Below are 17,019 nucleotides of genomic sequence, written 5' to 3' on the forward strand. Positions count from 1 at the left end.
AGCTAACTAAGTCGCTCTGGATAAGAGCGTCGGCTAAATGACTAAAATGTAAATCCCCAATCACGCTTGTAGACGACATTGGCTACGTGTCAGTTTGTCACTTTCAGGAAGTTGGAGTAATACCATGATCAATTACTGAAGACATTGGCTCTAATCCAGGTTGTGCCTTTATCTTTCGAGACAATTAACAACTAAGGAAGAATATTTCACTTCTCTCATTGACTTCTCAAACCCCAAACTCCAGCCAGGTATACTTCGCAAGCATTCCCGGAAGTATTGCGATGTTGGGCATCTGGGTTTAGAAACTCAGGGAGGGGCCTTCCGAGTGGCACAGTGGTCAAAGGCAATTAACTGTGAGATCCTGGTTCGAGTCCAGGCTTGACCGGGAGACCCATTGGGCGGCGCACAATTGGCCAAGCGCCGTCCGGGGTAGGGGAGGGTTTGGCCGGCAGTGCACGCTGACTCAGTCGCCAGGTGTACAGTGTTTCCTCCGGCACATTGGTGCGGCTGGCTTCCGGGTTAAGTGGGCATTGTGTCAAGAAGCAGTGCGGCTCGGTTGTGTTGTGTTTCGGAGGACGCACTACTTTCGACCTTCGCCTCTCCCGTGTCCGTACGGGAGTTGCAGCGATGGGACAAGACTGTAACTACCAATTGGATACCCTGAAATTGGGTAGAAGAAAGGGGGTAAAATACAAAAATACTAAAAAAAAAGAGACTCAGGGAGGGCCACTACTGTGGATATTGTAAACAGGACAGTTCTAATCATTCATTTGGTTAAATGAAAACAGATGTGGACTCACCAGGCAGGCTTTGACTGACCAGCCTCTCTCAGCTTCTGGAGAAAGGAGTGTGTGGCTTTCCTTTCCTGTGTTGCCTCCTTCTCTGGTGGTTGGGCCAGACTCCTCTTCTCTGGTGCTGGTTGTTCTTTGGGTTCCACTTTCTCTGTGCTGCAGAGGGACAGTCTCAACTTCATGGAGAATTAACACAATTAACACAATAGGGATGTGTCAAATTCTTAACATTTAAACTGCCATTTTTGTCCAGTTTCCTTTAGAACAATAAGAACAAGTGATACAATTCCACATCAACTTTCCCCTTATTGAATCAATATAACACATCTACAACAAGACTAAAAACAACAAACTCCTTGTTAGGCGTTCCATATGAGTATTGAGTTGGGATCCATCTTACCCGTCTGCTGCCTGTTCGTTGCACTGTTGTGTCAGGGCAGTGAAAGGCTGCTTTACAGGGCAGTGGTCATATTCATCATCATCATCATCATCATCATAGCTCAAGAGCTATGCAGTGTATCTTTCCTCCCCCTGCTGCCACTCTAAGGGGCTGGAGGTCTTCTTGGGAGCACTTCTCTGACCTTCGCCCCTGTGGAGGAGAAGGTGGAGAGAGAACCATCACCAGTTCCAGAGACTCAGAGTGGGGAAGTGGTAAAACACATTATTCTGCAATGGAATTAAATTAAATGCCAGAATGGACACTTATGATCTGTTGTTGACACTATGTGCCCCAGGGAGAAGAGATGCACAAAGAGGGAAGAGCAGTGCTGTATAATGGTAGGATATGACTATTGATAACTGATAGCTAGTGACCGAAATGGCTAGTGACTGTGGCAGTATATCTGGGCCTATGCTAATGTCACCAGCCCACCTCTGTATGACATCAGTAAGTTATCAGTAGAAATGTCTTGTCTTGAGTGTCAACCCTTTACCCTTTTTTTTCCTTGGCTGAGGTAGAGAGCCCGTTTAAAGAGCGTAGACAGAGAGGGAAGCTCAAATCTGCAGGACATATTAAGTCACATTAGTTATTGGTGGTCCAGAGACAAGGTAACATACAGGACAGATGACAGGTCACAGGGATGGGTATTTGAAATAATTTCTCTATTCCATTAAAACATAGCTCTACTCTGACCAACCAGAATGACACAAAATGCCACAACAGCAGACTAATCATTGTACAATTTCTCCACCAAGGCCATCATGGTTTTTCAACATGGCATCTGGTAGTCTGGTTCTGCCATCAGGGTATTGAAGTCAACATCCTCTACCATTGACAATGGCTGCATTACAGCTGCAGTCATTTCTGGAATCAGCGCTGTGATTTTCTCACTCCCTTATCACACTTCAATAGTGTGAAGCAGTCTAGGGCCTGTGCTGCCGCCAGCAACGGTTTGTTCACCCTTTCAGATGGTGAAGCATTGCATCTGTACTAACATTACCGTACCTCAATTCCACCTCGCAAAGTTTGCATTTCACCACCTACTCATTTAACTCCTCAAAGTGTTGCTATACATACAGGACTTCCTCAGTGTTGCTATACATACAGGACTTCCTCAGTGTTGCTATACATACAGGACTTCCTCAGTGTTGCTATACACACAGGACTTCCTCAGTGTTGCTATACATACAGGACTTCCTCAGTGTTGCTATACATACAGGACTTCCTCAGTGTTGCTATACATACAGGACTTCCTCAGTGTTGCTATACATACAGGACTTCCTCAGTGTTGCTATACATACAGGACTTCCTCAGTGTTGCTATACATACAGGACTTCCTCAGTGTTGCTATACATACAGGACTTCCTCAGTGTTGCTATACATACAGGACTTCCTCAGTGTTGCTATACATACAGGACTTCCTCAGTGTTGCTATACATACAGGACTTCCTCAGTGTTGCTATACATACAGGACTTCCTCAGTGTTGCTATACATACAGGACTTCCTCAGTGTTGCTATACATACAGGACTTCCTCAGTGTTGCTATACATACAGGACTTCCTCAGTGTTGCCATACAGGACTTCCTCAGTGTTGCTATACATACAGGACTTCCTCAGTGTTGCTATACATACAGGACTTCCTCAGTGTTGCTATACATACAGGACTTCCTCAGTGTTGCTATACATACAGGACTTCCTCAGTGTTGCTATACATACAGGACTTCCTCAGTGTTGCTATACATACAGGACTTCCTCAGTGTTGCATCATACAGGACTTCCTCAGTGTTGCTATACATACAGGACTTCCTCAGTGTTGCTATACATACAGGACTTCCTCAGTGTTGCTATACATACAGGACTTCCTCAGTGTTGCTATACATACAGGACTTCCTCAGTGTTGCTATACATACAGGACTTCCTCAGTGTTGCTATACATACAGGACTTCCTCAGTGTTGCTATACATACAGGACTTCCTCAGTGTTGCTATACATACAGGACTTCCTCAGTGTTGCCATACAGGACTTCCTCAGTGTTGCTATACATACAGGACTTCCTCAGTGTTGCTATACATACAGGACTTCCTCAGTGTTGCTATACATACAGGACTTCCTCAGTGTTGCTATACATACAGGACTTCCTCAGTGTTGCTATACATACAGGACTTCCTCAGTGTTGCTATACATACAGGACTTCCTCAGTGTTGCTATACATACAGGACTTCCTCAGTGTTGCTATACATACAGGACTTCCTCAGTGTTGCTATACATACAGGACTTCCTCAGTGTTGCTATACATACAGGACTTCCTCAGTGTTGCCATACAGGACTTCACTACTATCGCTTGCCTTTGATGGTTGATGGTGTGCGGAGCTCTTTATATCTGTGGCAAATCATTTGAAAGATGCATATCACCCTCACACCATAACACCTCCTCCTCCATGCATTACGTGGAAAATACACATGCGGAGATCATCCATTCACTCGCACCGCGTCTCACAAAGACACAGCGGTTGGAACCAAAAATCTCAAATTTGGACTCCAGACCAAAGTACACATTTCCACCATTGCTTTGCTGTTGACGATGTCTGTGATTTTATTTAGAATTCAAGGCACACTTAACCAGCATAGCTACCACAGCATTCTGCAGCGATACGCCATCCCATCTGGTTTGGGCTTAGTGGGACTATCATTTGTTTTTCTACAGGACAATGACCCAACACACCTCCAGGTTGTGTAAGGGCTATTTGACCAAGGAGGAGAGTGATGGAGTGCTGCATCAGATTACCTGGCCTTTCCATCCCCCGACCTCAAACAAATTGAGATGGTTTGGGATGAGTTGGGCCGCAGAGTGAAGGAAAAGCAGCCAACAAGTGCTCAGCATATGTGGGAACTCTTTCAAGACTGTTGGAAAAGCATTCCAGGTGAAACTGGTTGAGATAATGCCAGGGGTGTGCAAAGCTGTCATCAAGGCAAAGGGTGGATATTTGAAGAATCTCAAATATAAAATATATTTTGATTTGATTCACACTTTTTTGGTTACTACATGATTCCATGTTATTTCATAGTGTTGATGTCTTCACTATTATTCTACAATGTAGAAAATAGTAAAAATAAAAGACAAACCCTTGAATGAGTAGGTGTTCTAAAACCTTTGACTGGTAGTGTATATATTACCTAAATTACCTCGACACACCTGTACCCCCGTACATTGACTCTGTACCGGTACCCCCTGTATATAGCCCATACATTGACTCTGTACCGGTAACCCCTGTATATAGCCTGTATATTGACTCGGTACCCCCTGTATATAGCCTGTATATTGACTCGGTACCGGTACCCCCTGTATATAGCCTGTATATTGACTCGGTACCGGTAACCCCTGTATATAGCCTGTATATTGACTCGGTACCGGTACCCCCTGTATATAGCCTGTATATTAACTCTGTACCGGTACCCCCTGTATATTGACTCGGTACCGGTAACCCCTGTATATAGACTCGGTACCGGTACCCCCTGTATATAGCCTCGTTATTGTTATTTTATTGTTGCTCTTTTATATTTTACTTTTTAGTTTATTTTTCTTAACTGCATAGTTGGTTAAGGGCTTGTCAGTAAGCATTTCACTGTTAGTCTACACCTGTTATATTCGGCGCAGGTGACAAATAAAATGTGATTTTATTTCTATTTTTCTTTCAAAGCATTTAGAAATGTTTATCCCAATGTCACACATTGGCCCCATTTATTTATAGAAAGACCCTTAAACGAAATTGGGATCATTAACGTTAAGAAAAAATCCCTACCCGAAATAAAACCTGTTCTCACAAAATTAAAATCACAGTACAGTTATCACTCAACTACCACTAATAGGGTTAGGGTTAGCCTGACCACTAATAGGTCATCATCGGAAAACTAAAAATTTAACAAATACCTGCTGTAACGTTAGTAGGAGATATACATATTCATAATTGTTATATACAGTACAGTTAAATTAGATCTTTAAGCTAAACCAGCTTTTTTTAAATTCATTTTCTTTATTTTTTTTTTTTCATTCCACGATGACATGGCTCTATACATCACTGAGTATCCTCTGGTGGCAGAGCATTCCATGATGACATGGCTCTATACATCACTGAGTATCCTCTGGTGGCAGAGCATTCCACGATGACATGGCTCTATACATAACTGAGTATCCTCTGGTGGCAGAGCATTCCACGATGACATGGCTCTATACATAACTGAGTATCCTCTGGTGGCAGAGCATTCCACGACGACATGGCTCTATACATAACTGAGTATCCTCTGGTGGCAGAGCATTCCACGATGACATGGCTCTATACATAACTGAGTATCCTCTGGTGGCAGAGCATTCCACGACGACATGGCTCTATACATAACTGAGTATCCTCTGGTGGCAGAGCATTCCACGATGACATGGCTCTATACATAACTGAGTATCCTCTGGTGGCAGAGCATTCCACGATGACATGGCTCTATACATAACTGAGCAACACATGAAATCTGTTTTTGGTTTGGGTACAGTGAAGAAACCCATTGCGCATGTCTGGTTGAAGAGTCTGGTGGGGTGTGTCTGTCTGGTTGAAGAGTCTGGTGGGGTATGTCTGTCTGGTTGAAGAGTCTGGTGGGGTGTGTCTGTCTGGTTGAAGAGTCTGGTGGGGTGTGTCTGTCTGGTTGAAGAGTCTGGTGGGGTGTGTCTGTCTGGTTGAAGAGTCTGGTGGGGTGTGTCTGTCTGGTTGAAGAGTCTGGTGGGGTGTGTCTGTCTGGTTGAAGAGTCTGGTGGGGTGTGTCTGTCTGGTTGAAGAGTCTGGTGGGGTGTGTCTGTCTGGTTGAAGAGTCTGGTGGGGGTGTGTCTGTCTGGTTGAAGAGTCTGGTGGGGGTGTGTCTGTCTGGTTGAAGAGTCTGGTGGGGTGTGTCTGTCTGTTTGAAGAGTCTGGTGGGGTGTGTCTGTCTGGTTGAAGAGTCTGGTGGGGTGTGTCTGTCTGGTTGAAGAGTCTGGTGGGGGTATGTCTGTCTGGTTGAAGAGTCTGGTGGGGTGTGTCTGTCTGGTTGAAGAGTCTGGTGGGGTGTGTCTGTCTGGTTGAAGAGTCTGGTGGGGTGTGTCTGTCTGGTTGAAGAGTCTGGTGGGGTGTGTCTGTCTGGTTGAAGAGTCTGGTGGTGTGTGTCTGTCTGGTTGAAGAGTCTAGTGGGGTGTGTCTGTCTGGTTGAAGAGTCTGGTGGGGGTGTGTCTGTCTGGTTGAAGAGTCTGGTGGGGTGTGTCTGTCTGGTTGAAGAGTCTGGTGGGGTGTGTCTGTCTGGTTGAAGAGTCTGGTGGGGTGTGTCTGTCTGGTTGAAGAGTCTGGTGGTGTGTGTCTGTCTGGTTGAAGAGTCTGGTGGTGTGTGTCTGTCTGGTTGAAGAGTCTGGTGGTGTGTGTCTGTCTGGTTGAAGAGTCTGGTGGTGTGTGTCTGTCTGGTTGAAGAGTCTGGTGGGGTGTGTCTGTCTGGTTGAAGAGTCTGGTGGGGTGTGTCTGTCTGGTTGAAGAGTCTGGTGGGGTGTGTCTGTCTGGTTGAAGAGTCTGGTGGGGTGTGTCTGTCTGGTTGAAGAGTCTGGTGGGGTGTGTCTGTCTGGTTGAAGAGTCTGGTGGGGTGTGTCTGTCTGTTTGAAGAGTCTGGTGGGGTGTGTCTGTCTGGTTGAAGAGTCTGGTGGGGTGTGTCTGTCTGGTTGAAGAGTCTGGTGGGGTGTGTCTGTCTGGTTGAAGAGTCTGGTGGGGTGTGTCTGTCTGGTTGAAGAGTCTGGTGGTGTGTGTCTGTCTGGTTGAAGAGTCTGGTGGGGTGTGTCTGTCTGGTTGAAGAGTCTGGTGGGGTGTGTCTGTCTGGTTGAAGAGTCTGGTGGTGTGTGTCTGTCTGGTTGAAGAGTCTGGTGGGGTGTGTGTCTGGTTGAAGAGTCTGGTGGGGTGTGTCTGTCTGGTTGAAGAGTCTGGTGGGGTGTGTCTGTCTGGTTGAAGAGTCTGGTGGTGTGTGTCTGTCTGGTTGAAGAGTCTGGTGGGGTGTGTCTGTCTGGTTGAAGAGTCTGGTGGGGTGTGTCTGTCTGGTTGAAGAGTCTGGTGGTGTGTGTCTGTCTGGTTGAAGAGTCTGGTGGGGTGTGTCTGTCTGGTTGAAGAGTCTGGTGGGGTGTGTCTGTCTGGTTGAAGTGTATGCAAATAGATTATACATGTGGTTAGGCATTTTCAACACACAAATGTTTCTTGACTAGAAGAGAAGTAGTACATTTCTCCTCAACCTTCCCAAGTTCTCTCACGTCACCCCGCTCCTCCGCACACTCCACTGGCTTCCAGTTGAAGCTCGCATCTGCTACAAGACCATGGTGCTTGCCTACGGAGCTGTGAGGGGAACGGCACCTCCGTACCTCCAGGCTCTGATCAGTCCCTACACCCAAACGAGGGCATTGCGTTCATCCACCTCTGGCCTGCTGGCTCCCCTACCTCTGCTGAAGCACAGTTCCTGCTCAGCCCAGTCAAAACTGTTCGCTGCTCTGGCACCCCAATGGTGGAACAAGCTCCCTCACGACGCCAGGACAGCGGAGTCACTCACCACCTTGCGGAGACATTTGAAACCCCACCTCTTTAAGGAACACCTGGGATAGGATAAAGTAATCCTTTTGGTTAATTTAATCAAACATAGGGTGTGTCTATATATGGAAAAATATACGTTTTAATATTTTGACCAATCGATTGGTCGAAAGAACAGACAACTCTCGGTCGACCAAGATTTCTTTTTTGTCAGGGACAGCCCTAGAAATTAGATCACCTGGCGCATGCTGCACAACAGTGAGTGACTCAAGGCTCCGGTCTCTTGTTGTGTGCTTGTAAACAAACACAACTTGAGACGTGACAGGGCACTACCGTAAACTACATAATAATGTGACAAGTGAAATGAAGAACGCACTGTTCTTTATCATCTAACGTATTGCACAACTTGACTGCAGGTATTTACTTAAAAAGTAGCTACAAATATTCAATTTTATATCTAAGAAATAGTTAACGGTATTGAAAAACCATCCTGTGGCTTCTTCCAAATACCCCGGTATAGGGTATATACGGTATACCGCCCAAGCCTAGTGTGTACAGCCCAGTACATCACTGGGGTTGAGCTCCCTGCCATCCAGGACCTCTATACCAGGCATTGTCAAAAGAAGGCCCTAAAAATTGTCAAAGACACCAGCCACCCAAGTCATAGACTGTTCTCTCTGCTACCGCAGTCAAAGCGATAGCGATGCACTAAGTCTGGAACCAACAGGATCCTGAAAAGCTTCTACCCCCAAGCCATAAGACTGCTAAATAGTTAACCAAATAGCTACCCTCTTTTGCACTAAGTATTTTGTCTCATCACATACACTGCTGCTACTGTTTAATATCTGTCATTTTATTCCTAGTTATATGTACATATCATCTCAAATACCTCGTACCCCTGTAACATGGACTGGGTACTGGTACCGTGTATATAGTCATCGTTACTCATTGTGGATTATTTTTCTAGCATTCTCTCTGCATGGTTGGGAAGGGCCCGTAAGTAACCTGTTGTTTACGAAGCATGTGACAAATAATAACATTTGATTTGAGCGTACTGAAGGTCGGTTGATAATGCTTCCCTGTAGATATTTGGTCTCAGATTACCACAGACATAGGAACAAAAATCAGTGGACAACAGGTAAAGTAAATTGAAAGTATGTTTGTTTAACATTCTGACTTGTAATGGGACTTTCTGGACTGCTGAGCCTACATGTCAGAAACGAGAGTAAGTATCTCACGCTCAGATTCTAAAAGAGGCTAGCTAGGCCTATGTGAAGCTAGCCAAAATAAGGATTAGCCACAATAGTGGAATTTGCGGTTCACCTTCAAAATAAAAGTCCCCTTTGAAAGTGATACAAATAGTGTTATCATGCCATATTTGGACTAAATGATACAAAACAAGGTTGGAATGTTATATAACTTCAACACAAAACAATAATTAGTAGTTAATTTGACAAAAATCTGTTGAAATGGGGGGGGGGGCATAATTATATTTCACTGTACTGCAGGTGTACTGCCTTTCCTACAGATTGTAGATCAGGGGTGTCAAATGTCCGGCCCGCGGGCCGGATCAGGCCCACAAACAGGTTTAATCCGGCCCGCGAGATGATTTTGAAAAAATATATTTATAATAAATAATAATTTGTAAAGTATAAAAATGCGCTGCAATTTTTCTATAAAATAAGCTGCTGTTCCAATTGCATCCACTGGATGGCGCAATAGCAATTGTGTTAAGCAAGCAAACTGTTTATACCGGGGCAGAGCAAGTAGGTCAAGCACTTGCAGCCAATGAGCTACTTTGTTTTGCCCGCGATATTTATTACGGCTTCTACTTTTAACATTATGTGCTTTGGCACCCTCATTGCCCCAATATGTCTCTGTCAAAAAAGAGAGAAGTGGACACAGAGTGCAGAGTGTTCCAAGAAAAATTGTCATCCTATTTATTCTACGGAATTGAATGGGAAAGCTGTATGTTTGGTGTGTTCAGAGCATGTTGCAGTGCTGAAAGAATATAACCTTCGTCGCCACTATGTGAGTCTTCATGCCGACAAATATGACAACTTTCAAGGACAGCGGAGATGAGAGAAGGTGAATGAACTGTTGGCGGGTCTGAAGAAACAGCAGTCTGTGTTTACTCACAGCCGAGACATCAGTGACGCTGCAGTGAAAGCTAGCTACCTCATTGCTAATGAAATCGCAGTGGCTTCAAAACCATTTAGTGAGGGTGAATTTGTAAAAACATGCATGATGAAGGCAGCGGAGATTGTGTGCCCTGAAAAGCGGCAGGCTTTTTGCAAATATCAGCCTGACAAGAAACACAGTTGCAGACAGGATTTCCGATCTTTCAGTGGATTTGGACAGCCAGTTGAAGCAAAAAGTAAAGTCATTTATTGCGTTTTCGGTTGCAATTGATGAAAGCACGGACATTACAGATGTTGCACAACTGTTGACCGTCACCGAGGAGTTCGTGGAGTTGGTGCCGATGACAGATACAACGACAGCAGCTGATATTTTTACCGCACTCGTCGGCGCGCTGGACAGGGTCGGAGTGGACTGGTCCCACGCTGTCAGCCTGGCTACAGATGGTGCGCCCTCAATGATCGGGAAAAAAAGCAGGCGTTGTGACAAAGTTCCGAGAGAAAGTGCAATCTGCAAATGGAGGACGTGATTTTTTGACTTTTCACTGTATTTTGCACCAGGAGGCTTTGTGTTGCAAGTCATTAAAGATGGATAACGTCATGAAGGTGGTCATCCAAACTGTTAATTTCATCCGATCCAGAAGCCTGAATCACCGTCAGTTTGACAGCCTTCTCAGAGAGAAAGACCACATCTATGGCCTGCCATACCACACTGAGGTAAGATGGTTAAGCCGAGGTGCTGTGCTGAGGCGTTTCTTTGATTTACGAGAAGAAATTGAACAGTTCATGGAAGAAAAGGGCAAACCAGTGTTAGAATTTCATTCCGCAGAATGGATGCAGGACCTTGCATTTATGGTGGATGTTACAGAGCACCTGAATAACTTGAACAAACAGCTGCAAGGGCGCAACAAAGTTGTCACGCAGTATTATGACAGCATGATTTTATTTTATTTTTATATTTAACCTATTCTTGACTCTGTGGTTCTTGCACTTGTTTGGGGAACAGGATTTCATTATTTTTATCTACATTTCTGCCTGAGAAATGACACCCTGATATAGTTCTGTCATCTGTGAAACAGTTCTGTTAATCACTGAGGCATTGTTTGTTCTTTTTCTTTAGAATTTTCAAATAAACTTGACGTGTTTTATGATTAATAGTGATGTTGTACTTGTACTATTTTGGACACACTGTCCTCAGGCTCCAGCTTTATGTTGTATGTTGATGGTATTAAAACAAAGAAAACAATCTGAAGTTGTTGTTTTTAAGTTATATATATACCATGATTTTTCCGGTCCGGCCCACTTGGGAATAGATTTTCCTCCATGTGGCCCCTGAGCTAAAATGAGTTTGACACCCCTGTTGTAGATCCATGAAATGGGGTATCAATCTACTCAGTGACACCCACAGAACACAACTGGACCATTTCATTGATCCACAATCCATAGGTAAGGCTGTACTCCTTAAGGCACGACAGGGACTGAAGAGAGACACAGAAATGATTTGAGATGTGGTTTGGATACGACTGTGATATGTGTTTGGGATACGACTATGATATGTGGTTGTCTCTTAAGATGAAGGCACTAGCTGTGGGTCTCTCTGGATGGGAGCGTTTGTTGAATGGATCAATTGTAAATGTAGTGTTACAGTATGAAGTGCAATCAGAGAGTATACAGACCCCTTTCCTTTTTCCACATTGTTACGTTTATTATAAAATGTATTAAATAAATACAAATCCTCATCAATCTACAAACAATACCCCATAATGACAAAGCAAAAACAGCAAATTTATAAAAGAACACCAATTTATCATTTACTTAAGTATTCAGACCCTTTACTCAGTACTTTGTTGAAGCACATTTGGCAGCGATTACAGCCTCAAGTCTTCTTGGGTATGACGCTACAAGCTTGGCATACCTGTATTTGGGGAGTTTCTCCCATTCTTCTCTGCAGATCCTTTCAAGCTCTGTCAGGTCTCCAGAGATGTTCGATCGGGTTCAAGTCCAGGCTCTGGCTGGGCCACTCAAGGACATTCAGAGACTTGTTCCGAAGCCACTCCTGCATTGTCTTGGCTGTGTGCTTGGGGTCGTTGTCCTGTTGGAAGGTGAACCTTCTCCCCAGTCTGAGGTCCTGAGCGCTCTGGAGCAGGTTTTCATCAAGGATCTCTCTGCACTTTGCTCCGTTCATATTTCCCTCAATCCTGAATAGTCTCCCAGTCCTTGCAGCAGAAAAACATCCCCACCGCATGATGCTGCCACCACCATGCTTCACCGTAGGGATGGTGCCAGTTTTTCTCCAGACGTGACACTTCGCATTCAGGCCAAAGAATTGAATCGTGGTTTCATCAGACCAGAGAATCTTGTTTCTCATGGACAGAGTCCTTTAGGTGCCTTTTGTCAAACTCCAAGCGGGCTGTCATGTGCCTTTTACAGAAGAGTGGCTTCCGTCTGGCCACTACCATAAAGGCCTGATTATTGGAGTGCTGCAAAGATGGTTGCCCTTCTGGAAGGTTCTCCCATCTCCACAGAGGAACTCTAGAGCTCTGTCAGAGTGACCATCGGGTTCTTGGTCACCTCCCTGACCAAGGCCCTTCTCCCCCGATTGTTCAGTTTGGCCGGGCGGCCAGCTCTAGGAAGAGTCTTGGTGTTTTAAAACTTCTTCCATTTAAGAATGATTGAGGCCACTGTGTTCGTAGGGACCTTCAATGCTGCAGAAATGTATTGTTACCCTTCCCCAGATCTGTGCCTAGAAACAATCCTGTCTCTGAGCTCTATGGACAATTCCTTCGACCTCATGGCTTGGTTTTTGCTCTGACATGCACTGTCAACTGTGGGACCTTATATAGACAGGTCTGTGCCTTTCCAGATCACGTCCAATCAATTGAATATACCACAGGTGGACTCCAATCAAGTTGAAGAAACATCTCAAGGATGATCAATGGTAACAGGATGCACCTGAGCTCAATTTCAAGTCTCATAGCAAAGGGTCTGAATACTTATGTAAATAATGTATTTCTGTTTTTTTATTTGTAATACATTTGCAAAAATTTATAAAAACCTGTTTTCGCTTTCTCATTATGGGGTATTGTGTGTAGATGGATGACTAAAACATTTAATACATTTTAGAATAAGGGTGTAACGTAAGAACATTTGGAACCCAGGAAGAGTAGCCGCTGCCTTGACAACAGCTAATTGGGGATCCTAATAAATACTAAAAATGTACTTGTCAATATGCACAATAAGCTGACAGGGAGGTGATTTCCCACAGTCAAAGCCCGGAAATAAGAGCTACGACACTGATAGTTGTGTGTAAACTCTTCACAGTTGTGTGTCACTGAGTAGACTGATACCTAAGGATTGTTGATCCATGAAATGGGGTAAGACTGTATAGTGCAATATAAATGTAGACGTCAGTATGCCCCCAATGCAATTCTTAAGTCTAATGCATCCAGTGCAATTTCAACTGATTTATTTATTTTTGTCAAATTAACAAAATGTTATATTTTTGTTGAATTTATATAACATTCCAACCTTGTCAAGCATTATCTAGTCCACTATTTGTATACATTTGCATCACATTCAATTAAATTCCACTATTGTGGCTCATCCTTATTGTGGCCAACTTCACATAGGTGCTAGATAGCTACCTAATCTCCATTATAAACTGGGTGGTTCGAGCCCTGAATGCTGATTGCCTGAAAACCGTGATATCAGACCGTATAACATGGGTACAGCCAAAACAGATTTGTACTGCTCTAATTACGTTGGTAAACAGTTTATAATAGCAATAAGGCACCTCTGGGGTTTGTGGTATTTGGCCAATATACCACGGCTAAGGGCTGTGTCCAGGCACTACGGTCTGAGGTTAACACAGGTTTAGGAGATTTTATACGTTTTATTCTATGCGAACATTAGCTGTATTAATTACGAAGCCATCGTGATTTTAATGATTACATAAATTCAATGTAACTCACAAAAAGTGACGTCAGCTGATGAAGATTATCTCATAGAACCAAACGTATTATATCTCCTAAACTTGTGTTTAACACAGACCTGATTTTCGGCGTTAATCCAAAAACGCATTTATTTTCCTCATAGGCTTTGTCCAACGAACGAACCATGGCAGAGTTAGTGCCTACAAAAGTTCGCCATTACTATTTATCACTATACCAAGTTCCCTAGAAGAGGTTTCTTACCTCACTTTACGGAGCTTCTTCTGAGGTCTCGCCTGTGAAAAAGATAGATTGACATTTTGCATGAGTGATTGTCAGCTGGGATAGCAGTAAGCTTTTCACTGTAATGTCTACTGTAATGATGTGAGGGGTGTACTGTAATGATGTGAGGGGTGTACTGTAATGATGTGAGGGGTGTACTGTAATGATGTGAGGGGTGTACTGTAATGATGTGAGGGGTGTACTGTAATGATGTGAGGGGTGTACTGTAATGATGTGAGGGGTGTACTGTAATGATGTGAGGGTGTACTGTAATGATGTGAGGGGTGTACTGTAATGATGTGAGGGGTGTACTGTAATGATGTGAGGGGTGTACTGTAATGATGTGAGGGGTCTACTGTAATGATGTGAGGGGTCTACTGTAATGATGTGAGGGGTCTACTGTAATGATGTGAGGGGTGTACTGTAATGATGTGAGGGTGTACTGTAATGATGTGAGGGGTGTACTGTAATGATGTGAGGGGTGTACTGTAATGATGTGAGGGGTGTACTGTAATGATGTGAGGGGTGTACTGTAATGATGTGAGGGGTGTACTGTAATGATGTGAGGGGTGTACTGTAATGATGTGAGGGGTGTACTGTAATGATGTGAGGGGTGTACTGTAATGATGTGAGGGGGTGTACTGTAATGATGTGAGGGGTGTACTGTAATGATGTGAGGGGTGTACTGTAATGATGTGAGGGGTGTACTGTAATGATGTGAGGGGTGTACTGTAATGATGTGAGGGGTGTACTGTAATGATGTGAGGGGTGTACTGTAATGATGTGAGGGGTGTACTGTAATGATGTGAGGGGTGTACTGTAATGATGTGAGGGTGTACTGTAATGATGTGAGGGGTGTACTGTAATGATGTGAGGGGTGTACTGTAATGATGTGAGGGTGTACTGTAATGATGTGAGGGGTGTACTGTAATGATGTGAGGGTGTACTGTAATGATGTGAGGGGTGTACTGTAATGATGTGAGGGGTGTACTGTAATGATGTGAGGGGTGTACTGTAATGATGTGAGGGGTGTACTGTAATGATGTGAGGGGTGTACTGTAATGATGTGAGGGGTGTACTGTAATGATGTGAGGGGTGTACTGTAATGATGTGAGGGGTGTACTGTAATGATGTGAGGGGTGTACTGTAATGATGTGAGGGGTGTACTGTAATGATGTGAGGGGTGTACTGTAATGATGTGAGGGGTGTACTGTAATGATGTGAGGGGTGTACTGTAATGATGTGAGGGGTGTACTGTAATGATGTGAGGGGTGTACTGTAATGATGTGAGGGTGTACTGTAATGATGTGAGGGGTGTACTGTAATGATGTGAGGGGTGTACTGTAATGATGTGAGGGGTGTACTGTAATGATGTGGGGGGTGTACTGTAATGATGTGAGGGGTGTACTGTAATGATGTGAGGGGTGTACTGTAATGATGTGAGGGGTGTACTGTAATGATGTGAGGGGTGTACTGTAATGATGTGAGGGGTGTACTGTAATGATGTGAGGGGTGTACTGTAATGATGTGAGGGGTGTACTGTAATGATGTGAGGGGTGTACTGTAATGATGTGAGGGGTGTACTGTAATGATGTGAGGGGTGTACTGTAATGATGTGAGGGGTGTACTGTAATGATGTGAGGGTGTACTGTAATGATGTGAGGGGTGTACTGTAATGATGTGAGGGGTGTACTGTAATGATGTGAGGGGTGTACTGTAATGATGTGAGGGGTGTACTGTAATGATGTGAGGGGTGTACTGTAATGATGTGAGGGGTGTACTGTAATGATGTGAGGGGTGTACTGTAATGATGTGAGGGGTGTACTGTAATGATGTGAGGGGTGTACTGTAATGATGTGAGGGGGTGTACTGTAATGATGTGAGGGGTGTACTGTAATGATGTGAGGGGTGTACTGTAATGATGTGAGGGGTGTACTGTAATGATGTGAGGGGTGTACTGTAATGATGTGAGGGGGTGTACTGTAATGATGTGAGGGGTGTACTGTAATGATGTGAGGGGTGTACTGTAATGATGTGAGGGGTGTACTGTAATGATGTGAGGGGTGTACTGTAATGATGTGAGGGGTGTACTGTAATGATGTGAGGGGTGTACTGTAATGATGTGAGGGGTGTACTGTAATGATGTGAGGGGTCTACTGTAATGATGTGAGGGGTGTACTGTAATGATGTGAGGGGTGTACTGTAATGATGTGAGGGGTGTACTGTAATGATGTGAGGGGTCTACTGTAATGATGTGAGGGGTCTACTGTAATGATGTGAGGGGTGTACTGTAATGATGTGAGGGGTGTACTGTAATGATGTGAGGGGTGTACTGTAATGATGTGAGGGGTGTACTGTAATGATGTGAGGGGTGTGTGAGCTCCAGCCCAGTTAGCTAGGCCTAATTATAATCATGTGACCTGCTCCCATCAGGGGTTCTGCAGGGACAGACTGAAAAATACAGAATACAGCCTCACTAACGGCTGGCCTGGTCTGGCCCGGCCCAGGGGCTTTTTCCCTTGCTGAACAATGTCCCATGTTAAGTTGCTATCTGAGAGGTGATAGTGACACCTGTCAGGTCTTCTAGCAGGGTCCATGATGATCATGGGAGAGGCCATTCTCTATGGAAACAGAGTGCTACTGTGTTCTTGGATAATTCTTGGAGAGGAACATTCCACAAGGAGCTGTCTTTCTAATGTCATGTACTGTATTCAACATAGACACTGAGGTTTAGAACCTCTTCACCTCCTAACAGGGAATAGTCAGGAGTGTGAATGGCAGGTGTTATTTCCAGTAGAGGAGAGGAGTGTGAAGAGAAATAGGTACAAGTGGGTGTCTTAACGTTTATGCTTTGGTGTCTTGGAGAGATATATATA

At 44.3% G+C, this 17,019-nt stretch overlaps 1 protein-coding gene across 1 annotated transcript in view; it reads right to left on the reverse strand.

Annotated features, from left to right (window-relative positions):
- Window positions 1-16,761, reverse strand: part of LOC121559998 (serine/arginine repetitive matrix protein 1-like) — a 65,535-nt gene extending 48,774 nt beyond the window's left edge. The window contains exons 1-3 of the mRNA XM_045217401.1: window positions 16,621-16,761; window positions 1,192-1,298; window positions 801-947 (exon numbers count right to left, since the gene is read on the reverse strand). Of these exons, the coding sequence (XP_045073336.1) occupies window positions 801-947; window positions 1,192-1,298; window positions 16,621-16,761 (395 nt within the window). The remainder of the gene's footprint in view (window positions 1-800; window positions 948-1,191; window positions 1,299-16,620) is intronic.
- Window positions 16,762-17,019: the final 258 nt, after the last annotated feature.

Source organism: Coregonus clupeaformis, unplaced genomic scaffold (genome assembly GCF_020615455.1).
Source record: "Coregonus clupeaformis isolate EN_2021a unplaced genomic scaffold, ASM2061545v1 scaf1049, whole genome shotgun sequence".
In the NCBI taxonomy this organism is placed as follows: Eukaryota; Metazoa; Chordata; class Actinopteri; order Salmoniformes; family Salmonidae; genus Coregonus; species Coregonus clupeaformis.